The sequence below is a fragment of the Helicoverpa armigera genome, chromosome 23, assembly GCF_030705265.1.
Source record: "Helicoverpa armigera isolate CAAS_96S chromosome 23, ASM3070526v1, whole genome shotgun sequence".
Taxonomy (NCBI): Eukaryota; Metazoa; Arthropoda; class Insecta; order Lepidoptera; family Noctuidae; genus Helicoverpa; species Helicoverpa armigera.
This window is the reverse complement of record NC_087142.1, coordinates 7,885,510-7,911,760: the sequence shown is the minus strand read 5'-3', so window position 1 is coordinate 7,911,760 and position 26,251 is coordinate 7,885,510. Positions and strand designations below refer to the sequence as shown.

The following is a 26,251-nucleotide window of genomic DNA, read 5'->3' as shown; positions in this document are numbered from 1 at the left end:
GTTCCTGTACCTTGTTCCTGTTGTATTAGTTATTTTCAACACGAAATCTATTTATTTACAATCACCCAAAACTTTTCGTCAACGAAGTAAGAATAACATTTGCCCGATAATCCCCACTTTCCCCCAAACATCTTACGTTAAAGGGGAAAGTTGGGCAGTTAACATTCAAGGGATGAATACACTTAATAATACTTAATATAAACGTTGGAAATATATTTTGATTTCTTCATTGTTATGTACCATTGGATCACGTCAAAGGGTCCTCATGTTCATTCAAATGAAAGTGCACCTTACCCCATACATGATAAGGTGAAAATTTGCGTGTGATTTTTCATGTTTTTCCGTATATATTTGAGGAAGGATAATAAAGGCTTTTGTGATTTAGGAGTCCTAAATGTCACATTGTAACGTTTTGGTTGAATTTTATTTGCAATGATTTTGCGTGGAAATCCCTTTCTTTTGAAAAGCTTTGTTTTGTCATGTTGATTGACGAAAATACCATGTCGTATATAAACAGACATTTGTTGATCCATTGTCATACTCATCAATCATTTCCAAAATTAAGCCTTTTGATGGTTGAATATTTTTGTTTCCTTGTTTTGATGAGTCTGTTATTATTATTTTTATTTGTTTCGTATGCACTATCACATCTATAAATTATGACTTTATGTCACACAAAGTTACTCTATCCGTCGCTAAGGCAGTTGTACCTACCACCTACCGTTGCGCTAAATTGTATCTCATTCAGTTCACCCGTTTTAGCGCCAAAGCGCAACAGACAGACGGACTTACTTTCTCACCATAATATTTTATAGATTATAACACTAACCTTTATAATCAGGAGTCTTAATCTTCCTAATAAGTTTAGGCAGTTCCCAGTTCCAGCCAGACTTGTGTGAAGGACAGTATCGTTCCATGCAGGCTGTCAGTCGAAGAAGTGCCAGTTTCCTCAAAATGTGGAGCTGACCACATGACAGTGATGACATTGGCCGGGATACTGAAAAATGCGGATGAAATGTGTTATATTAACAACTAGCTGTTGCCCGCAACTTCGTCTGCGTGGGCAATATAGAATAGTCAAAATACTACTTATCCCGTAGGAGCATTCTTTCACGTGACAGTATAATTAGGATTAGCACTTAGCAGTCGCATTACGTACTGATAGGTTCAAACTAATACATTTTACATCCTTCATCATCCCTTATTTTATCACCCGTGGGGGTTGAATGGGGGTTGAATTAATCAAAATCGTATTTAAGCGAACGTCGTCATAAAATTCTGCTTCGTCATCAGGACTTCTTCATAAAATCTAAGAAGATGTATACAAACTTTCATCCCCTATTTTATCCCCTTAGGGATGGAATTTATCAAAATCCTTTCTTAAGGGTTGCCTACGCCATAGTAGCTTTATGCATGCAAAGTCTCAGTCCGATCGGTTTAAAATTGACAAAGTTTCATACAAACTTTCATCCCCTATTTCATCCCCTTGGGGGTAGAATTGATCAAAATCCTTTCTTAGCGGATGCCTACGTCATAACATCTACCTGCATGCCAAATTTCAGCCCGATCCGTCCAGTGGTTTCAGCTGTGCGTTGATAGATCACTATGTCAGTCAGTCAGTCACCTTTGAGTTTTATATATTTAGATTGTTCACTAGCTGAAGTAAGCTTAACAGAAAAAATGTTTGAAGAAAAAAAATTAAGAAAATATCATTGTGTCTAAAAACTGAATTCTGAAACCCTAAGTACCATTTTCTTAGTGCAAAAAGTTACTCGGAGTATTTATTTAAAGGGGCCATATAAAGTCTCTCTAGTTGCATTAGAAAGACATAGATAAATAACTATATTTTATTATTCTATTTTATTTATAACTTACGATACGAATCCGGGTCCTTTTGGTTTGGGGTCGGTGTCAATGTGTTATTCGCCTTGGGTCCACCATTCAACGCATTTGTCCTAAACGAATACCATCGCTGAATGTTGTTCCTGAAAGATTTAAATAATCCATAGTGAATTTCTTGATTTTAAAGAAAATACTTGGGATCTTCAAGTAGGAGTCGTACTGGCCTAGTGGTTAAAGCACCTGCCTCTCAAGTATGAAGCGCGGGTTCAATTCCAGGTTAGAGAAGTAACAATGTAAATTTTCTACGTTAATCACATAATTTCTAAGAGTTTCTTTTACACCAACTGACTCTATAAAGGTAAAAGAAAATATCTCAAGGAAACCTGGACTTTAGGAGTCATTTTATCAATCCACACTGAGTAAGCGATTAGGTACCGCTCATTCCTTCTCAATAATAAAATGCCTGCGCCTTGCAGTAGGATAATTAAATAAAATACACTGGTATGTTCGAGAAAATTCCTTTCAAGGTTAGTAAGAAAGTACAGTTAAGCTTAAGCTATAAAACTCTTAATAGCTTCACTTAGTTATTGCATTACAGTTAACCGCCTTTATGACTAATCAAAGGTCTAAATAAATTGCCGTAGTTAAAAACCTAGAATTCGTAATTGGACGATGATACGCGTGGATTGTTCCGGGCAAGTTTTATGTTTCATAGCCTATTACTCGCTAAAGAAAAGATTCATTAGATTTGTTTATGTCAAAATAAAAAGTCTGTCTAAATTTTTTGATAATCTAAAAGATGGACTAATTCGAATCACTATTTTCAACCCTGTCATGGAACCTATTAGATTAAGTAAATTTTAGCTTAGCACATTTTGGGCAAACATTCCATCTATCACTTTGCTCTTAGCTTACGAGTACATATAAATTATTATTGATTACTTACTTCTTACTCTTCATATCCAGACTATCATCGTCATCATCCTGGTCTCCATCGTGTGACCTGGATCCAGCTGAGTTGGGACTGCTATCCAGCTCTGAACTTCTTGACGCTGACTTATCTCTTTTGAGACTTCGATCACGAAACCTGTAGATAAACAGGAATTTGTTTACTTTATTCTTCCTTTATTACACAATATTTCTTCTTTCTTCGCATATAAATAGTTTAACATCACTGATTGCCACTTAATTAGTATCCTTATCGTCTATTCTATTATATGAAACAAAAATTTCACCAAAATTAGTCCTTACATTTGCAAGGTACATCACAATCACAAAAACACATTTCTACCAAAAAACTGACTATTCACAGAAACAATGAATACTGCAATGTAGCCAAGAAAGCTATTAGTATGCCAATCACTTGTGTAAGCATTGTCCATTACTGTGCCACTAGTTTTAAACTAATGACCGCTGGTTGGAGTAATTAGCTCTGACGCGGTAATGTCGCTTTCAAATGTAGCTGTTATGGTCATTTTGGAGACAAATTGTGACTTTGGAAGTAGTGTACCTATATATCCGATGATATGTATGGATGACTTCAGGATTGGACTCAAAACTAAACATGCTTTGGGCATAGCTATCATAGAACATAGCTATCATAGAACCAGGAATCATACTCGAAACTCTGTGTAAAGCAGTCACTCTTTGCGACTTCTATACCAACAAACCTAAAAACCGAGAATTAAACTTGAGACTCCGTATACAGCAGTCACGCTTTGCGACTACTAGACCAATAAACCTTCGAATAAAATAAAAAGACATGTACCACTTAAACTACACTTCAATATGACTGAACCATTTTGATTTATTGAGCGCCTGTTTGCATAGGACGCAGGCAAAATACATTATCCTTTGTTTTGCAAGTGTCCTATTCAAACGACGAGCGGTTCAAAGAAAATTTTGTATGATGTATCAACAAGAATGAAGGATCTCGTGTATCCTGAGGATGTTGGGAGGGGTGGATTATCCAGGCTTTTGAGTAGGAATTATTCAATTCTCAATATGCCAGGAAGTAGGAAAGCGTGGCTTAGTAACAGTGGAGTTTGATCGATAAGATGCGTTTGTAATGGTTCGCCAATCAGTGTCTATCTATATAATTATGCAGCTTGATTTGTTGGTCGTATAGTGCGACTGTTCGGGTTCGATTTCTGGATCGGGCGAAGTCATTTTTAATCTAATAAACTTTCATGAAGCAGCTTGGAATTTTAAATAGGTTTTGCCTGAAAGCAGATTCAACAATAGTTGAGAAGGGCAAAAATAAATAAGTTACGTACTTCTTCCCATCATTTCCCAAATTAAGTGAACTGGTCCTTATGGCCTGCCTTCGATGGTGTGTGTGGCCTGGAGATTTCTGGACTTCTCGAAGAACTTCAGGGTCTGGTTTGAGTTCCACTGGAGAAGGTGGCTCTACGTAGACCTGGTGATAAATAAAAAAAGCAATACTTTAAGTTATATGAATGTTAGCATATAGAAATGTCATGACTTTGACAGCAAAACTCCTATGTGTTTTGATAGGTTACACTTACTAATTACATTGCTATGAGATTTTACTAAGGGATATTTGGACAACACATAATCTATGTAAAGTTTAGAACACTTCCAGGGAACTGAGGTTTTGAAGAATATACGTATTTCAATAAACATGTCTACAAAAGAAAACTGTCCTCGTAATTGATACCAAAAACTTCCAGAACATTAGTTCCCATAACGGATACCATATTAAGTGGCCTAGAATAGTTAAGATAACTTCGTCCACGATAAGCCAAACTTGTAATAGTAATGTGTAGTTCCAGTGAGTTTCCGCAAACTATTCGCGGTAGTTAGGAGGCACTCTAAGTTATCTTGTCGAAATAGTTAACCAATATCTTGTGGTTGGATATACTTTGTACGAGTTTGTATGGACGCTGGATTAGAATGTAAGGTAGTAAAAAGATATATGTAAGAAGTTAAGGAATCAGTCTGCTATATTTGTAAGTAAATGCTCATATAATATAATAATCACAGAAGATAGCCAGTGGTCTGTTTTCTAAAACCCCATGGCTATACTGTTGTAAAACATTCACGGCACAAGCAATCATCTAAATAAACTCACCTCTGTGTTTTGATGAGTATTATGCTCCTTATAATAATTATGTCTCCAACTAGCTGGTTGGCACTCCGAATCACTGAGAGCACTAGAATCATCATTCTTGATCCCTCTATGGAAGATTCTCTTCGCCCTCCCCAATTTTGATTTCGAACTCTTATTGCTCGAACCCATGCTACCATCCGAGGCGTAACTCGAACTGTCATCTCCAAAAGGAGCGTTGAGGACAAAGGATTGTTCTAAAGGAGCAATAGGAGATGGGGGCATAACGGTCATAGGCGAAGGTGGTTGGGTTCTAATTGCCGGTGCATGTAAGGGAGAACTGTGGAAATCTGGGAAGGGAAATGCTGTAGGCGTAGTTGGAGTCATATCTATATAACTTAGATCTGCGTATTTATCTTGTTGTACGTCTAAGAAATGGGGGGATGATACGATGACTTCTGTCCGGTTTTGCCTCTTTCTTCTTCTCGTTTTGAGGGATTCCACTCTTCGTAGTAAGGCTTTCGCTCCGTCTCGTAATCTTTCGGAGCCGGTGCGTCGGAAACGCGTTCCTGTTTCTTCTTCATCTTCTTTGTCACTTGGTAACTGTATTACATTTTGGCCTGGTACTGTTAATCTGTAACAAAGAAATAGTAAGGTTTTATCTTACATATTTATAAAAAAAAGTTAAAGCTCTTAGACTGGCCAAAAACTTTTGATTGACCTGTTTTTATAGCTATAAAAAAAAGAAATGGCAATTTGGAAAATCTTGAATTATTGTCATTACTGTGAACCAAAATCTTATGAATTCTGAAGACATTTTTCGCACGCCTTAACACAAAAGCGACCTTAGCAGCACACTAACTCATCTCCATAAACTTTGAAAAGGCCTATTATGGTACCAAAGCTACACCAAACTTTGGAGGCTCCAAACTCAAAGTACGAAAGTTTGCAGAAACTCGTCAAACTAACAGACAACAATTTATTTCCATTATAATACAAAATTTGGGCGTTTATTAATTGAAGCTGAGATCGCGTCTCATTAATGGCGTTATCGAAGATGAGATGGTTATTGTTAGATTTTCTCTCCCACATAATCTTAATTTGGAATTACGGGATATGAAAATATTTGAAGCAGCGTATGTTTGTTTTTACTGAATTAGACTAGGAGAGATTATGAGTGTTTCTTTGCTAGTGAAGCATTTTGTGGAAATAAGTTTTACCACTGTCGGAATAGAAACCCTTTGATTGCTGGATGAGTGACATAATATTGTCACGTCATTATAAATACTGAAAGGTAAGGAATATTCAACAAAAGATAGATATAATTGGACGATCTAGGTCCTATCTGGATAAAGTGGATGAAGGATTATTTCAAGAGTTAGTTGAGAATTTCGAAATTTTCGACAGGTCTGAAATTACACTAACCCAAAATCAGTCTAACATTTGATTTAGAATAGGATACTATGATAAAGTTACATCCCAAAACTGCAAATTCATGTGAACTCCAATTAAAACTTACACATCGGTGTGGAAACTGCAATCATATTTTAATATTATGATTCCATTTCGCATAAAGCTTGGCGAATGAAAGTTAGGAATTCCAACTAGAGGGCGCTACGGGCACAAAAACTTTTCGTGAAAGAGAAATGAATTTCAGCACAGAGTTAATATTATTTTTGGTATTATTATAAACTTTGTTGAGATTAGTGTTGTAAGTTAGTTAATTAGTTCTCGGGTTCAGCAGTTCAGTGTATTCATTTGCCTAGCCTTTTCCCAAAACTATGTTGAGGTCGACTTTCAGTCTTATCATGATCCAGCTGAGTACCGTTGTTTCACATGGAGTGACGGCCTGTCTGAATGCCCCATCCCAGTTACCTGGGTAACAACGATAAACCTTGATAAGACTGGTTGTCAGACTTTATAGCTCCTGACTACCCATAGCGACTTCCAAAGATGTTCAAATGACAGTCCGGACCCATCAATTAGGAACGGGGCATGACAAGATAACCTTATGATCGATCGACATTTTAGTGTACATATTACTTATATGTATTGAAGAACTATTATTTGCAATATTAATATATTTATTTTCTTTCAAATTATATGGAAAACGGGTATGTATTAGACTTGTCATGTCTGTTCTTAAATTATGTCAGATTTAGGTATATTGTTTCCAAACTTTCGGCTATATAATAAGAAAATCAATTCTTTAACACTAATTACAGTTCCAGATTTTTTAACAAAAACTTATTTACTTGTAAATAAAACAATTAAAAACTTATCCATCAAATTCAAAATCTTGATGATAGATTGTAAAATTTTGCGAAGTTTTCTACCAAGAATCTTACTCCTAAAAAATAATAAAACACAGTTATCCCATTACCAGATTAGACAAACAAACAAACTCGGTACATTTAATTAACAAATTTTATTGTTCTGAAGTAGAAAGTTTCTTGTTTTCGTTAACTGTCATTAGAAAGTCAATTTTTTGGGAGTATCGCGTTATCTAAATTATTTTAATGTGGTTAAATCAGATGCATATTTTACACCAAGGCTTCGTTTAAAAAAGATTGTTTGAACGCGGTTATCTCAGGACCTGTATTCGACTAATTTAAAAACTCAGCCTTTGGTAGTCTATTTATCAGGAAACTCTATAGGCAAATTTTTATCCGGGTGCGCGGAGTAACTCAAACGGGTGAACTTACACTGACGGAAGCTAGTACTTACAATAGTGGTCTACAAATTCGACTTGTAACTAAAACAATTAATTTTTGATCGATCTAATTTCCTGGATGGTTTATCGCAAGGTGTCTTCGAACTTGGCTTTACGTGTACTCGCTCGATTATCGCTTCAAATTCACACGGTAACAAAGTAACAATTAATCTTACATTAAAAGCTTTCCGCTCTCAATACGAGCGCCCTTTATGTAGGTTAGTGGGGCCAACGCAATACATAAGGTTTTGGTCTCATTACTCGCGATTTGTTTGTTAAATATTTTAAATCAGATCAACTTTACACCCACATTTCTTTCTCTAATTTCCCTAACTAATATAGGTATAGATAAAATTTATATTTACATATAGTTTTGGAACCTGTAAATAAATCTGTGATTATAATTTTTATGACTAGATCAAAACAATCAAGACTAGCTAATTCTTCTGTGATAAATAAATGTATACCTAGTCAAAACTGTAATCATAAATGTTCTTATAACGACGTATGCCTCTTATTGATCCTATTATTGAGTAAGAAATTGGAAATAAATGAATGCCTACTAATACCTTTATCTATCGACAGTAAATCAACAAACAATTGAATCAAAAACTATTTTATTCTAAAACGCTTCCCGCTTCCAAACGGACCTACCCCCTCGCACACAGCCTATCATTACAGAAGGTTTAGCAATCCGAAATAGAAACGTGATAGGTGAAGGGCCTATGTAGAACAAATGGGATGTTGGCTTAATTATAGTCATTGTTCGATTCAAGCCATCAGAGTGACGGTCTATTTGCTAAGGGTTTAATGAGGCTCTTAGTCAATAGAGCTTCTTTTTGGTATGGTAAAAGGGCCTTTGTTAGTTTTAGAGATGATGCTACTGTAGTTTTGGAGCCGGTTCATTTGAGTTCAAAGTTGGAAATGTTTATTGAAATGCGGCTTCTTGGATGAGTACTTCTTAGTTCATAATATGATGTCACTCCAAAAAACGAACTTTGACCGTTTTTCGTAGTGTTATAGCTGGAAAGAAGAAGCGGTCCTGTAAATTTTCTTACATGACTGCTCAAAAATGTATAGGTTTCCTTACTGCAAGAAAGTAAGTAGGTACTTACATTGTTTAGGATTTCGACGTTGTCTCAAGTTATGCTCACATAATGTTCAAAAAACAATGCAGATATCTTGAAAGATAAGTGAGAAAATTGTCAGTCGCAGTATGTATGAGCAACTTTGCTAATTGTCAGTCTGATGAGACAAGACAATAAAGGGTAGGTCAACCTTTTTCAAAATTTAAGTTATTTCGATACATATTCTGTCTTCACAAGTAACCAAAGTTTAATAGATTAGATCCATAACAGCGTTCGACGGACACTTGTGAACTTTAACCTCTATTTAACTAACTGTTATGTCTTTGAGTGATGCCGACGTGGTCAGAAAATGTGGCTAAAGATTTTTATAGTAAACGGGTAAAGACTTTTGAGATAGGTTTGTTGATGGTGTTCTTGAATGTCTAAGTAGGTCATATGGAGAGAGAATTCTGATAGGACAGCTCAGTAACAGCATTTTACATGTAGCGACTATCTAACCTCCTCAATCCAGTTACCCGGACCGATCGCTACCCTTTGGTAACACTAGTTCTCAGACTCTCTGGACCCGGACTACCCGTAACGACTGCCAAAAGATGTACAAATCACAACTAGGTCCCATGAACGTAACATGCCTTCCGTAACGGTGACAAACTTGTCATGACAAGATGGTCAATCATCTGATAGACCGCGTCAAGCGTTGCTTAACCTTATGATCGATCGATTCGGCTAAAATTTAGTCACAAGCTGTTCTATACATTTTCTTTTAGTAATAAAAAAAAGTTCATAATTATCGTGGGAATAAATCGACTAACAGTAATTTTCTTATACAAATAAACACATTGAAATAATAAATAATAGATATAAATACACAATCACCGTAACAGGTAACAGGCTTGTATCCCATAAAACAATAGCCCGAGGCTAAGGAACCATCTCCATACCAAATAATAGAGATAACTAGTGTTACTCAACTGTTACATGTAAATAGAGTATTGATTGAGAAATAATCTGTTGATCTGTGTGTCTGTCTACTGTATTCTTTGTGTTGTTGTTGAATTCAGTAGGAATAAATTGGAATTACAACTGCATCTAAGTTCCTCAATAAAAAAGAGAACAAAATACGTAACTAGATGTTTTCCGCGATGACACCCGAATACTAAAGGAACTCTTTTCTGCTCGTAGATAAAAAGCAGCGTAGGTATGTCGTTCATCAGGTCCTAGTCTAACAGTGTATTTTTAATTTTATTATCTAGTTTACCGAGAAAGCGCGATAAATAAACACAAAAACTTAAAATCTTATCTAAGTAATATTTATTACTTGAGATTCTTCAAAGACAAGTGCAATCGCAATTCACACCTAGTACACCACCAAACCAACAACAAAAAGAATCGGTCATCGACACGTTCCTTTACACGTTGTCTAAACTGATACGCATCCGTTCCGTTACACGTCAGTATCATTCCACTTAACATTCCTATCAATCAGTTGTAACAATCAAATTAATAAGCTCGCATACAATCTGTAATCATCTAAGTGTTAATGAGGATCGGTTTTGGGGCTAGGAAAACAGCGATTGACTGGAGCTGTAGCGATTTTAAAATATTTTTGGTGTTTATTATTGGTAAGTATAAAAAAATGTACAGGATACCTCCTCATATTTTAAAGCTGAAGAGTTCGTTCGTTCGTTTGATTGCTTGAATTCTCTTATTTGCAGGAATTACTAAATTGAACCAGCTTATGTCAGGGTTGCCCGGGTTACTGGGTTGACGACGTCATATAGGCAGTCACTCCTTGTAACACACTAGTACTCAGCTGCATAAGGTTAGACTGGAAGCTAACCTCATCATAGTTGAGAAAAGGTTCGGGAGATGATGAGCGGGTTCAAACAACCAAACTACCAATAAAACAGTAGCTTTTCGAGTAGATTTCAACAGAGTCGAAATGTAGCAGTCGTTTTAGTGGCCCCAAACTAACAGTATTTGAAGATGCTTAAAACTAAAATAATTGGCCCTTGATTACGCAAGAGATTGATATCATAGATGATTCAGGGTTTGGTTTACTGCTTAATTAAAAGCATACCGTAATTGTTCATTTCTTGTTTCAATTTATTATGAATTTAATAGTTAAATCTACAGTACATCATAAAGACGAAAAGTTTGTTTGTTAACTTGAACGTGCTGATCTCAGAAACTAGCGGACCGATTTGAAAAATAAGTAGTGCAGCACACCAGTCTTTATTCTACAGAAACTTCTTGTAATTTTCCTTGCTTTGCTGATGCAAGGAAATAAAAACAAGATTACAACATAATAGGTTAAGTAGTGTGACTGCTCTAAAATGCACCCGCAATTTACAATGCCACTACGATGTCTAAGTCCTGCTGGGAAGTCCGGAGTGAATATATTTTCATCATAATTAAGGATAAAAATTACAACAGGGCGAATTAAATAGGCCAGTTTCTATGTAGGTAATTAGATCACTTCATAATGTTTTGTGCAAAAGCCACTGAACAGATTTCGAGCGTTTGCCCTAAAACAGTTAATTAGGTATAATGGATAGGCTACTCTTTATGTAGGTGCGGGAAAAGTTAGCTCAAGATGTAGGAAAAACTAGCACAAAATTACATGTATTTCTTTCGTCGCTATTCATACAGCATTGAGAAGGAAATACGGAAAGATCTGTGCAAATACGTAGCTATGCTAAGAGATTGATTGCCTTTTTGAAGAGTTTCGCTGCAAATGTTCTAGAAACCTGACGTAATTCTAGCAAATCGCGCTGGTAAAGTATTGAAGTATTATTGGATACGAAATTGAAGAGGTATCTATTTACATAGATAAGTATCAGGGAGCTCAGGAATAGTGGCATGAAAGCATCAACATTTTATCAAAGTGCCTAGAAGCTGTAAAGATACACAAATCTTTTAGAAGCTACGGTTTATTTGAGCTTAATTTTTATATACTTTTCAGTCAAATCTAGTGGACCTTTCTAGAAAACACTTTTTCATTAAAGGACTATTCCTTTGTGAAACAATCTCACCCAAAAAAAAAACAACAAATATAAACATTATACTTTACATTACAAAGAAATTAGATAAGAATATACTTGTGAAAATTCCGCTAGCATGTAAAGACGGTCTCAAGATCGACCTACTTGAGGTCACCCTCTCGTCATTGTTCTTCGCCTTTGTAACACCAATTTGTATAAGAGCTTAGTCTCTTGGCGCCTTCTGAACTCCTAGTACTTAGAATATTGTGCACCTGATGTTTGTTGGGGAAATAATACGAAATACGAGTAACAAATTACTATCAAGAGACCCATTGTTTGTACTAAAGTTGAGGTTTTTTTGCGTGTAATTTTGTTTGTGAATATTTTTCTTTAATTATTAAAACAGACGAATGGGATGTCTCGACGTTATGATTGCAGTTGCTTGACAATGAGTGTTCAAGAGAATCTCTGTGAATTTCTGTGCGCCTGGTATTTTTACGTTGGTAACGTTGCTTAATATGCATTGAAAATGATTAAAAGATGTGACTTTTCCATTTACTGGAAATGCTACTCATGCGTATATTTTTCAGACGAGTTTGAATTGTTTATATTTTACCTACTTATGATTTCAATCTTGTAATATACCTGGCTAGCAAAATGACGCTTGAACTACGCGTTGGCGATACGAACATTGAATAGAGTATTTGGGTACGAACAAAACTTTTGGGATAACAATTGAATGGGAAAGGCGAAAGTTTTGAAAAAGTTACTGAAGCCCAAAAGTTTAATAGTCAGCCTTACTTTTGGAAACCCAACTACAAGCTACAAGGGTAAATCTACCTCTATATAATAAAACTTACTGATATGAGATGAAAGTGGCAAGAAGTAGGCAGAAATGGAAAGATTTGGAGGAGGCCTACGTCCGAAGACGGACAACCTAGGGGCTGTGATTGATGGATGGATGAGATTTAAGGTTCTGGGAATTAAAATTAATATAACATAATGAGATTGATCAATTAACTAACTAAAAACAGGTATTGTGAAAACGTATAAATAGTTCTTGAGATTAGCTCTTCCGCTTTAAGGTATTGTTATAGAATATATTTTACAGCGTAATAGGCAACGATCTTCATCAGTATTAATTTCGCTGAAACCAATACTCTATAATTTTCATGACTACCTACTAGCCAAGGTTCACCATGAACGTTTTAGTTTCAGAACTAAAACGATCTCAGCACAAATTGAGATTAAAACTATCTATAACAAAGCGGTGCCGACATAACAGCTCAAATTCTAGTTAGGAGCTAACTAGCTAACATGTTGCAAAGTTAAATTCTAATTCAAGGTGCCAACGTTTGCATTAATGCTTCAGCGACCATGTTCTAGAAAATTAATAATTAGGATCTACGTTGCATTATGCACTGAGTTTTGGGTGTGCATGTGATCAAAATTTTAATGTAAATCTTGTTTTCAGTCTGTTTTAAGTAATCCTTCATATAAGTCATTCAGTGAAGGAACATGGGCAACAGATCCATTTTCAGCATGGCTTGGCTCTCAGCTGGTCTTGGTTTGATTATCTTTAATATCTACATGGAAGTTTTCCTACGATAACTTCCGCCCGTAACTGGATAAAATATAGCTTGTGTCACTCAGGGATGGTCAGAGTCAAAGTAAGATCATTTATTTCATTTTCACATTCTCGCGTTTACGAGCGTTATGAACGTTAACATTAAAAATTTGTTTGATCCTAGCTGCCTATGGTGTATATTTTCAGAGCTGATTCAATGCCTTCAAACAAAGAGACAGTCAAAATCTTTCCCCATTTTCATAATAAACATGAAGTTCTACTCACAGATCAGGTTCGACATCAGTATAGTTCCCCTCAGGGTCGACAAGCCCCACTCTTATCGTGGGCAGGGTCTCGTCTTCATCATCTTCCACTTCCCCCCTCGCTTCCCGTGCTTCTCTTTCTGCTAATGCTCTGGCTGCTATCACCTGGAAAACAGATTTATAGTATGTTAAATAATCTAGAATATAACATAAATATTGATTAGCTATTTTCTGTAGTTTGCTTCCCAGGAAACTACTTCGCGCACTTAGGTACAAAGCCATCCGAAATTAGTGGGATATAAAGATTTTTTCTAATGGTATGCAAACATACATTCCAGCTCATTACTGGTTTTCGATCATATTTGTAAAGTAAATGGAAACAAATAATATAATAACAATTTATGTGTATGATCATAATGTAAAAAGAAGAAAAATAATTGTGAGATTTCTCTCCAAAAGTTATTTATTTACATCATGACCTTTCGAATTAAGCCTTTGTTTTATTACATTACATACGAAATATTTTTTTATGTAACATAATTCAATTGTTCACAAAGTAAAGGTTAGTCTTTGATCATAAAACCCACGTGACAATTCAAACATACATATTCAGTATAAGATAAAAAAATATTGAACTTGTTAACATTTGGTCTTTTTATCCATAAAAGCATAACCCACGTAAAACAAACAAAAAAAAAATCGACACGCAGCCTTTCATGTTCTCCCTAGCCTTTTCCCAACTATGTTGGGGTCGGCTTCCAGTCTAACTACATGCAGCTGAGTACCAGTGTTCTACAAGGAGCGACTGCCTATCTGACCTCCTCAACCCAGTTAGCCGGGCCACCCGATACCCCAAGATTAGTCTGGTTGTCAGACTTACTTTCTTCTTACTACCCGTAACGACTGCCAAAGATGTTCAAATGTCACCCGGAACCTACAGTTTATCGTGCCCCACGAAACACGATTTTAAATGGCCTTTGTAGAGAGATATCTATATATCATTGTATTTGCAAACAGAACAAAAATAATCCAATTGACCGTACATTTCCGAGCGATATCCATTCCTCTTTATATTTTTAAATCCCCCGAAACAAATGTTGTGCGATCAACCATTTTTCACCCAACGTTGAAAACTTGAATGTACGGATGAAATACTCGATTTCCACAATAAAAATGTGTATCGAAAATTCTGCTCTATATTTTTTGTTTGAAGCGGTTGAAAAATGTTTTTTCAGATTTAGATATTGCTTTAAATGATTTTTAGAAATAAAAATATGTGAAACAGATAAAATCTATAGTCTACAATCCACGTAGGTTTAAAAAAATATTTATTTTAAACTTTATTGAATCAATTGCGTTTGAGACCATTTGTTTCATGGAAATATATCGGCCATAGTATTGTACTTAATTTGATATTTTTTGGTTAAGACTGACAGATCTAACACTTACTCCATAAAGCTTTCATTAAATAACCTAAAGATACTTAAGAACTATCAAAGCTTCTTAGTACAAACGCCACTCAAACTGCATCTATCACCCATTAAGTAAACACAAACAATATTACGAACCTCAAGTAACACAAAACCCATATTAATTAATGCACTGTCAGACCCCACTTAGAAACTGTAATAGCAACTCATGTCTTTATGCATAATTTAATAGAAGACAAACGTTTAGGGTCTTAAACCGTCACGTTTGTGGACTGAAAGGTCTCAGTTTTGAGTAAAAGGACCAACGGAGATAGGACCAGTCTTGGATCATACAATCTTGGGGATATTCTAACAGGTGATATATCTGTACTGATGTTTTTTGGTTTGAACACCCTTATCTCGACAACGACTGGTTCGATTCTGAAAAAATCGCCCATTAATCGAGGAATGCTTTAAGCTACTTTTTATCCAGTTGAGCGAAGTAATTTCCACGGGAGATGGATGAAACCGCGTAAACTAGCTAGTGTGGAATATACTAGTCGCCATAACATGTTGTTTTCAGAAAAATACAGGATAACTAGAGGGATTCATAAATAGTAGAAAAAATATGATTTTAAAAGTATTTTCTTGATTTTTGTTACAAGATTAATGATCAATTTCATATCCAAGCCCACATATTTTTTCCACTTTCCATTTACTGATTGGATTGAAGAGTCTCTTAGCGTGGGAAGTATCTTGTCAACGTAATTTTCTATTTATCTCGCTGTACAACCTACACTTAGATTCGCCCTAGCAACATATATATTTTTTGAAACAAATGTGGATTGGTTTCTAATTGGTTATTGAGATCAATGACAGTCTTTCTTGGTTTATCTACACGCATAGTCCATAATCTTAGAAAATTTTGACAAAGCCCTCGTTACCACTACAACTAAGCTCTTTCCACTTCGTCATAGAAGCAGTACTACAGACTTCTGCATTATGATGACAGCTTTTATCCTTCTGTATATTTGAAATCTACCCCTGAACCATCATCAAATATATTATTCTATTGCCGTTCACAGCTGAACATAAGCCACCCCCAATAAGTGGTAAACATCACGGTCTTGGGCAGCCCGAATCTATCTTCCACATCATATCTACTCCACAGCCCTAACTTACAGCTGTGTTAACATAGTTTTTAGAGTTAGTTTGATATTTAAATACCAGTAAAGCTATAGTTACCTGCAACCTCCTCTGCGCTTGCGGCGTGATCTCCACGACCCTGGACCAGCGGCGTGACTTCCTCTCGTACTGCCATTTGTCGCTCAAAGCGCATTGCTCATCGTCAGAGTCGTTCTGAAAGAGAAGACAATAATAATTATGAATAAAGTTATTTTTTTATAAGGTGGTAATTATATGACCCCTCATCTGTGGGTGCAGTGTGGAATTAGAGACTTTTATGGGACAAAACCCTTCTGTGTTTCATTTGGAGCCCTGTCTGGGCTAGCGCCACGATAACTGCTTACCACAATGTCATTAGGCTATAACATAACCTTTATTTTCGGTGCAGTCTGGTAAAAAGTTGTAATTAATGTAATTTTTTTCAATTATCTTTATTATATTAGACAACTGTGTTAGGTGAAAAACTTTGGGTCGAGTTCATATGCGATTTTTGTAAATATGCTATTTCAGTAGGTAGTCAAGCTGTTAAATCTTTTGGAATAATTTTTATAACAATAGTACTTATATTTTAATAAATAACACAGCCCAATTTTCTTTCACCTTCACTCTAATTAAAGGACGTAATCTAAAAACCAATTAAGAAAGAAAATCTACATAATTTTCAGTACACTCACGTCATACATTTACTCTTTACCGAGAACCACACATATAATGAAAGTCTGAATATTCATACATGCCAGACACTACGTAGCCTGTCGGGCAGTGACCTGCTAGACAATATCACCCTGTCTGGGTCCTTCTCATTCGAGGAACGTAATACCGCAGTATAAGGAGACTTCGAAAAAGGAGTCGATAAACAAATGAATGTAGGCATGTAGGGATCTTAGGAGAATACGGGAAAGATATTTTGCATAGAAAAATGCATCTAAGCGTATCTTAGACTGTATTATCAGGGTGCTTGAAAAACACACCGTTGCTGCATCAACGTAAAACGTCTGAAAGAACTCGTAAATTCTACAGTACATTATACTTATGTTTACTATGATCGGGAGGGCGATATCCTTTATGAATCACTATTAGCTTTTCCCTGTGGTTTTACCAATGCCCTGCACCGGGATAAAAGGTAGCGTATGTCCTTTCTCAAGCTCTGTGTGCCTTTCAATTAAATCAGTTAAGTAGTTTTGGCTTACCCTAACCAAGGGGTATCGAGTTGCCCAGGTAACTGGGTTGAGGAGGTCAGACAGGCATTCGCTTCTTGTAAAGCACTGGTACTCAGCTGAATCCTGTTAGACTGGAAGCCGACCCAAACGTAGTTTGGGAAAAAGGCTCGGAGGATGATGAAGTCGTTTTGGCTTAAAAGTAGTCTTACTTTCACAATTATAATATTACTAAGGATTCCTTTGATGAAGAATGAAGAAACATCTAAAAAAGACGAGACATACAACCTTAATCCGATCGCAATAGAAACCAAGTAATTGGATTAACACAAATTATTTTACAAGCCCGTAAACCAAGTGAATGTAATTCAATTAAATTGAATTAATCTGTTTTGAGTCGAGCACTGTGAGGCGTTGATTGCACTCAATAAAGTTGGAGCTTCGTGAATGTGTAGTCTGAGTGAAGACAGGTGTAGTTTGTTAGCTTTGGTTGTAAGATAGTATCGAGTTTTGTGAATTTGTGTTTAATTGATTTCAACCAGATACTTAGGAGAGAATATTGAGAATATGTTTTTTGGTATTGCATAAAATTGAAAGTGTGTTAAGGGAAGAATTGACAAAATCAGTTAACTGAGGAATAAATATGGCGGCTTGACATATATTGCAAAAAACTGACAAAAATATATTCTTTAGATAAAAGTTCACACATACACAAAACGTCATAGTTTAGCTTCTTATTTTTATCAAAATATAAAAGCAATCTATTGCCAAACTAGCGTTATCAACTTGGAAAGGGACCTAGCAGTCGCGCCTATAGCAAATGGTTCAATAATACACTTAACAAACCAACAAAATACTATTTTAAATCCTACAAAAGATCGTCATCTTTTATCTTTTAATCCTACAGCTGTCAAAACGAACCTAACAAGCTTCGAAGCGTTACAAAAAGGCGTGAAGGTGGCTAAATGTATAAACTAGCCGTTTATTAACAGGGAGATCAATTTGTTACCATGACCAGCGAAGTCAGATCATATCGGTACTTAGAGCTTTTCAACAACTGGAATCGTTAAGTTGAAAAATTGTGCCAATTTACGCGCGGGGGAGTTATCGCTACAAATAGTGACAGAATTATTGTCAAAAATAGGCACACATCTATACTTCTTCTATACTAATATTATAAAGAGGAAAACTTTGTTTGTTTGGTTGTAATGGATAAACTCAAAAACTACTGGACCGATTTTAAATATTCTTTCACCATTAGAAAGCTATATTATCTGCGAGTAACATAGGCTATACTTATCCCGGTGCGGGCAGTAGCTCTCACAGGACGCGGGTGAAACCGCGGGAAAACGGCTAGTTACTCATAAAGTGAAAAGGAGACATTTATTTTTAAATCGGTCTAATAAATCCATTTGAATTTTTTTTAACGAAAATGTTGAGGAGCTAGGCTTTCCCCGAATAACACATGCTATATTATTTTATCGGGGTAGGAAGAAATGTTCCTAAGGGACATGGGTGAAGAGCTTATTTAAATATGAGCACGACCGGTGCTCTCGTATCTTCGGAAGATGATAAAGTTTCTCCTGTTGGTTAAGTTATCTGTGTGTCGGAAAGCTAAAGAGTACAGTCATTCACGTAAATGGTTTGCTATTGAATATTATTTCTTATTGATATACTTTTTTGTTGGTGAAGGCTTTGATTGGTTGAACTGTAACAGTTAGTTCAATTGTTTGTATCAGATACTCGTTACGTTACCATAAATATTTCTTACCAAATAAATAGTTTCTTTGGGGTCAACTTCCTATTCATCTGCCGTTTATTCCAATTATATACATATGTCGGGTCTATTTCTGTCAACGGTGGCAACTGAGTACCACTGTTTTACATGGAGCCACTTTCTATTTGATTTCCTAAACTTAATACCTATTATTCCCTAACAAACTAAAAAACTATCCATTCCTCAGCATATCTCAAAGTCATAGTCAAATTTTTTACAAAATTATTTTAAAATTTAAAACCTCATGCTGCTTGCAAGCTTCCATAGATTGGGTCTCACGGGGAAGAACCGGCAATAAACTCGATAGACACAGATATAAACACTAGAATAAGGTTAAAATGAATTTTGACAAAAATACATAAACTTAAGAAAAGATGGATTGCCTGAAAGATGATATCAATAGGAAGGGAGTGAGTGTCAGTATGACATGGGAAAATGGAAGAAAATGACATATTGCGCCGACCCTAAGTAAAATTGGGAACAGGGCAGGAGAAAGAAGAAAGAAGAAGACATAACACTAGCATAAGGTTAAAATGTGTCTACAATTTTTGTTATAAATACACCTGAATCCTATTCAATCGTCATTATCAACAAGACACTATCAATATCATTCGTGACTAGAGGCGTTATAATTAGAAGTATAATTACACGCAACAATTCAAGGACTCGAAACTTAATAGTTAGCTAATTAGCACAACATAGCAAAGGTTAAATGTCGTTAGATCACGCTAGTTAGGCTGTGTGTACATCATCACGACCGTTTTTATGGTGAAAATACAAAAAAAAAGAAGAATCATCATCATCTGTCTAGTTTTTTCCCAACTATGTTGGGGTTGGCTTCCTGTTTAACCAGATGCAGCAGTACCAGTGTTTTACATGGAACGAAGGGGAAAAAAAGAAACATAATGATAAAAAATACCTCGAGATACAGGTTGACTTGGTACGGAAGTATTAGTACCTACAGTGATAAAGAAAATAAAAAGAAAAACTTTACCTAAATGCTCTATAATAGTTTTATTACTACATCATATCGTCTTCAAACTGTCAATTCAACCCAAAACTTGACATTAATATTTGACAAACAACGTGATTGATACAAGCAATATATCAATCAAACTCACAAAACTGTTCAGTGTAACCAACGCTTTACATTAACAATGATGGAAGCCTGTCTGCTCGATATGATCTCAGAAAGGTCGAAATAATTATGTGATATATACCTGCTCACACGATTATTAACAGTGTAAAGTTAGAAGTAGATATTTGTAAGAAAATTACAAAATAATCTCAGAATATTAGGAAGCTGAAGAGTTTGTATAAATAAAGGAAAGTACGAAACACAAATACAAATTGAAGAAGCTTGGATTTAGTTTGAAATCGAATTGAGCAATTAACACTTACTCCAATTATGAAAAGATACTTATATCCTATGAAACGTATTGTTCCCATAAAAATGTGATGTTGCTATTTCCTATAAAAAGAGGGCTATATGTATATGCCTTCCGACACAATTTAATAAGCTGTTGATGATTACGACAAGATTGTTTGGATAAACGGGCTAATCTCAAGAACTGCTGATTCAATTTGGAAAAATCTTTCAATATAAAATAATCTTTCAACGTAAGTCGCATAGGCTTGCGAAATAATTAAGCATTTTGGTATGAGTGATTTAAGTTTATCTTCTTTGTATTATTTACAAAGAAAATGGGATGAAACATCATGCCTAGTCTATATAAGTAAAAAAAAATTTTTTTTTCATCAAAAATCATTGCAACATTGTACGAAATCCAGCAAAATATTAGCTAAAATTGAAACAACCCCGATCCAAATTACCAGGCTGGCATAATCGAAAGGAGTTACCTCGCATCGAACAGTATCGATTAACGCAAGCCCTATAATACGAGCTTAACTTACAAAGCTGGGATTACACACGGCATTGTATTTGCACTTTATCGATATTACAGAATTATGTATTACAGTGTTAGGGTAATCTGTTTTGTGTTTACCTTCTTAAGCTGGGGATTATCGGGTTGTGATGAGATTTTTGTGCGAAAATATGTACAGGTTGTGTTTATGTTTGTTGGTAAGTATAATGTTACGTAATTTAGTTGGATTGTTAAGCTAAGGAGATTGTTTGATTGTTTGCTTCAAACATTATTCCTGAAAACGATTTATCTGGGTGCGCGGAATAGTTCCCATGGTAATATAGAATTAAAAAAAAAATCTCCGATAGGTTCATAATTGCTACTGTAACATGTACCGAAACACGATAACCACAGGATATATTTTACCATACCCGAACTTTAATCAACAGCAAAAATAACTGAATTTACAAAATCTGATTGCATAATACGCAATATCAACTGAAGAAAGGAAATTGTTCAGTTCAGTCCACTGGGCGATTAAGTTGCACTCAAGTGTAAAATCGAGACATCTGTAGCTTTTGCCGATACGATGCACAGCATTGAGCAATGTATCTAATAAATATTGGTGGCATATAGCAGAATTTGGGTACTTATTTTGTTTTGGAATTTCAGTTACCTACTTAAAGGGATATTAATAAAAGAATTATAACTCCCCCACTCAGAGACGTTTAATGGTTACTTAAGCCATTCCTTAGTGACTTGACTTATTTGAGTGACTAAGTAATCATTAAGGTCTCTGAGAGTGGCGGTAAGAGCTAGAGCAAAATTGAACTAAGACTAAGGCCCCTAGTTGATTGATAGTTTATTTTGAAGGTAATCGTGAATCCAATCAAACTTTCTAGTCGGTCTGATACAGGTCCAATACCAGATACAATATCCACAATACTTGATAAGTTGGATAAAACCATCAGCCGACTTAAAGTTTGCAATGATACTTGGTAAAAATAGAAAATTGGATAGAACCTTTTTAATTTGCAAGTAAGATATTTAATAATGTAATACGAAATCAACGTCAATATCAAAGGAATTTTCCATTATTTTACTATGTTACAATATTTTTTCTCCCACAGTTACGACCTCAAAGACAATTATATAACAGTACTTTGACCTATGATGATATCAATCAAAAAAATCTTTACCCAGAAGCACATTCACTGTGACACCCACGGCGTGACACAACGCGACTATCTGATATTACGTAAACCTTAAAACAAAGAACACCTAACATTAAACGATGCTTAATGGATGAGAGTATGAATAGTGTTTATAGAGCGCTGTATTAAAGAGACACGTTTAAATCAGCGGTTTTCTCCGCGTCCGATGGAAACTATTTTTTTTTTGTTATTTATCCATGTGTTTCAGGCATCCGGCCGTTTTATAAGTGCCTCGATCAAAAGTTGGCAATTAACGAGATGGAACGAGCAAACAAAATCATATAGGTACCTATTTAATTTGAAGAAGAAAATAAGAAGCCTTCAAAAGCGTTTACAATTTAATTTTGAAAATCAATTTATTCGTTTTGTTTTGAAGGGTTTTTGACTAACTGCTTGAAATTCAAATTGAATTATTTTTGGCAGAAAATATACCACATTGCGTTATGCGAAATCATTAAATAGCACGGAGGTATTCTTGTGGGAGTGTCAGACTTTTACTGACCGAAACTCACCTCTTCTATCTGTAGCCCAAACCTAACCAAACTTAAAGCTTGTTTAAATAATACTCAAACGCTGACACATCAATAATGTCTGTGTACCGATTCTTGTTACATTCGACCTTTTGCAAGCAGCAATCAATCTTATGTCGAAACGTTTGAGGGAAAATAATGTGTTTTGTGTGACTATGCATGTGCATTTAGATTTGGAAAAACAAATGAAGATAGGTGGTCAATGTTGTCATAGAATTATTGGGTTCTCCGAGACACATTATACATACGATACATATCCGTATTTTCACGCAACTGTGGAAAAAATATTGCTTTTGTAAGTAGTCCATTCAAATCACTTACAGAATTATATTATAGACATTACGTATACTCGTATGTATATTTTTTTCAAAAAAGTTTTTTTTTTTCATGAAAGCAGTAAGCAGCCTTGTTAGCTCTTCCAATGAAGCTAAAAGGTATGCTTTTGGAGGGTTTCAAGTCAAAAATGTAGAAACTGATATATGTGTTAGACATTCTTGTTTCGGTTATTTATTTATTATCAGTTTCATCACTTCCAAAAACCGTCGTCAATCATCTGGATATTCAATTACTCTTCATAATTGGCGTAATGTTTGGTATGATGATTCAATGTAAAGTACTGTCAACTGTGAACCTCTCATAAATAAATAAATATTACTTTTACGCACTTTTAATATAGTGTACAGAATTTCAATCATCTTCAAACATATTATTCTTCTTCAACAAACAAGAAACACATAAAACTCAGCTCATCTTTCTAACGATACATCGTCTCGTATCAAAATAATTTACAAACACAACAGACAACGCGATAATTCTATATAGCAAAGTAACGCAGCCATGCTTGAAATTGCCCGGTTATTACGTGAAATATCGGCTGAACCGGTAATAGTGTGTGTGAATTAGCCGATAATGGGCAAAGTGGGTAAAGGATTTAATGGCGTTGATAGGACGGTATGATAATTTTATAGTGTAAGCTTATAGTCGGTGTGAGCTAGTGTATTTTCCGAAGCATGAAAGATGAGTGCCCAGTATATTGCTGATTTCAATAACCTATCTTTATTCTATGGTTGTGTTTACTAGCGATATATTTTTTACCCATTAAAATCCGCAGATAATAATTAACATTCTACTTCTCGTGGTTGCACTCACATTGTACATTAGTTATTTACCCACCCCATGCTACTATAAACTTTAAAATATGTTTACAAAATGACAATCTATTATCTATTTTTATCTTAATGTAAGCCGTACCCTGGTTTGCTCCCAAAAAATATCAAACACACTTTTATATTTGTGCTATAAGAATATAACTCTTAAGTATTCCAAGAATATAAATTATAAAAGTCCTTGACAAAACAAAGAAAATTCCAACCAAGTCTAAATGAAAATTATGATTCAAAACATTCGCATGTCAGCCAAATGTTCGAAACTTTTCACCAACCCCTAGAGAATGTCAACCCGTGTAACTACGTCTAATTTGCAGAACTCCTGTGAAAATTACTTTGTGGGAACCCAGAGCAGTACTAATTTCTGACTAAATTGTAAAGAACTGAGCCTGGATTAAAATAGTACGTAAGACTTGTGTTGGCTTTGAAATGTACTGTAGCTGTGCAGTGGGTCTTTTGAAAATGAGATTTATAACAAAACTGAAGCAAGCAGAATACATTATGAAGTTGAAGAGATTATTTTGTTTGAACGCGCTAATCAATGAAACTCCTGAACTGATTTGAAAAATACTTTCAGTGTTAGATAGCCTAGTATCGAGAAAGGCTGTAGGCAACTTTGTCAGGGCGCTTAGAGAAGTTTCCACTGAATACATACGCAATATATGCCAGAAGCTAGTACTATCACTACCGATTTGGTAATTAGTTACAGCCTATTTATCGTCCCACTGCTGGGCACAGGCCTCCTCTCACACGGAGAAGGATTGAGCATTAATCACCACGCTTGCTCAATGCGGGTTGGTGATTTCAGACTATATAGTCCAGGTTTCCTCAAGATGTTTTCCTTCACCTTTTTATCAGCCACTGGTGTCTAAGATATACTTAGAAAGTACATACAAACTTAGAAAAGTTGCATTGGTACTTGCCTGACCTGGATTCGAACCCGCGCCCTCATACTCGAGAGGTTGGTTCTTTGCCCACTAGGCCACCACGACTTTTTTGGTAATTAATCAATTTTATTACGATCCCATGCTTTTCCTTCCTTTAACATTATTTAACTCTTTTATGTAATCCAACCTCCAATTATTAACCTATTAATATTTTCGAACCCATTTAAAATCATCAAACTTTTTGTCTCCAGTCATACCCAACCTTGGCGTTTTAATTAAGTTTCTTAGAATTTTATTCTAACAGAATTATCTTCATTAAGAGACGACGAGTAAGCTGAGATTTACTTAACTTTTGTGCTTAATTTACATTTATAATGTGTGATTTGTTGACACGCTTTATGGAATATAAATTGGGTAATTATTTGAATGGTTTCATTAGGATTTTATTTTATTTTGGAATTGCTTATGAATGGAATTTATGTGGGACGATTACATCTTTACTTAGGCTCATGCGATTTCAAAATGATACAGTTTCAGTATACCCAAATTCGTATAAATAAAGTCTTAGATTTATTATTATTAAATAACTCCAAATTACCAATTAAGTTAATATGTTTGTACGCAATGCATCATGCGATCTAAACATATTTTTATGCAAAAGACTCATGTTCCTACGACAGAATAAAAATAATAACATTAAATTGATAAACGCAAAAACATATAAAAGCAATCATAAAACATTTATCCCGGTATTTATTTACATAATTAATTAATATTCAAATGCGTACTCATAAACGCAGTCACAAACGTGCTAGCTTGGCAATTCTTATCATACGTACAGAAACCTTTAGTAGGGATATTATGTGTAGGTACAAGATTATGGTGAAAACGTGTATGTAATATTTACTTATACAAGATACATGCTCAAATAAGTGTTTATGCGTGTGTATAAGTGTGTATCAATGAACTTTAGCGCAAGTATTGGTATATTGATTGATAGCAATAGAGATTTTGTTGAAAACTAAGTCGCCATGTATAAGCAAATTACTCCAAATGCAACACATGAACAGTAAATAATATCTGATCAAATATTTATAACATATTTGGTAAACTCCAGCTAGAGCAATGTAGGTGCCAACAACTGATAAGTACGCGTATTATGATGTCCCCCTAGCCGATTATCGGCTACTGCGTCTGTTCTCATGTAAGGAGATTATCCAACTGTGCAGGATATATTATAGTGCACAAGCATTTGCGCAGACACAGGTGCGCTCACTCTTCCTTCACTCTCATAGTCCGATGGGACGGCAATCCGACACGACCGGAGAGAGATCACGTATTATACCTAGGTATTAAGTATATCAAAGTGTGCAACATTGTTGGTATGATAAGCACATAATAATTTTACACATAAAATGAAAACAAGTACAAACAATACAAAATATTCAACAATGTATCCTTTATCCAATAACTATAGAGTATAACGAGCCTATCTCCCGTTTATCTTCTCCTAACTTATCAGAATGCTAATCAG

General features: G+C 35.3%; 1 protein-coding gene across 6 annotated transcripts in view; it reads right to left on the bottom strand.

The window, feature by feature from the left end:
- The window catches only part of Cv-c (crossveinless c), a 310,299-nt gene that overhangs the window by 8,968 nt on the left and 275,080 nt on the right, over window positions 1-26,251 (bottom strand). For all 6 annotated transcript variants that reach the window (XM_021331060.3, XM_049837538.2, XM_049837539.2 and 3 more), the window contains 7 exons: window positions 16,182-16,295; window positions 13,550-13,692; window positions 4,937-5,546; window positions 4,119-4,261; window positions 2,789-2,929; window positions 1,876-1,985; window positions 830-997 (listed from right to left, as the gene is read on the bottom strand). In XM_021331060.3, coding sequence (XP_021186735.3) covers window positions 830-997; window positions 1,876-1,985; window positions 2,789-2,929; window positions 4,119-4,261; window positions 4,937-5,546; window positions 13,550-13,692; window positions 16,182-16,295 — 1,429 coding nt within the window. The remainder of the gene's footprint in view (window positions 1-829; window positions 998-1,875; window positions 1,986-2,788; window positions 2,930-4,118; window positions 4,262-4,936; window positions 5,547-13,549; window positions 13,693-16,181; window positions 16,296-26,251) is intronic.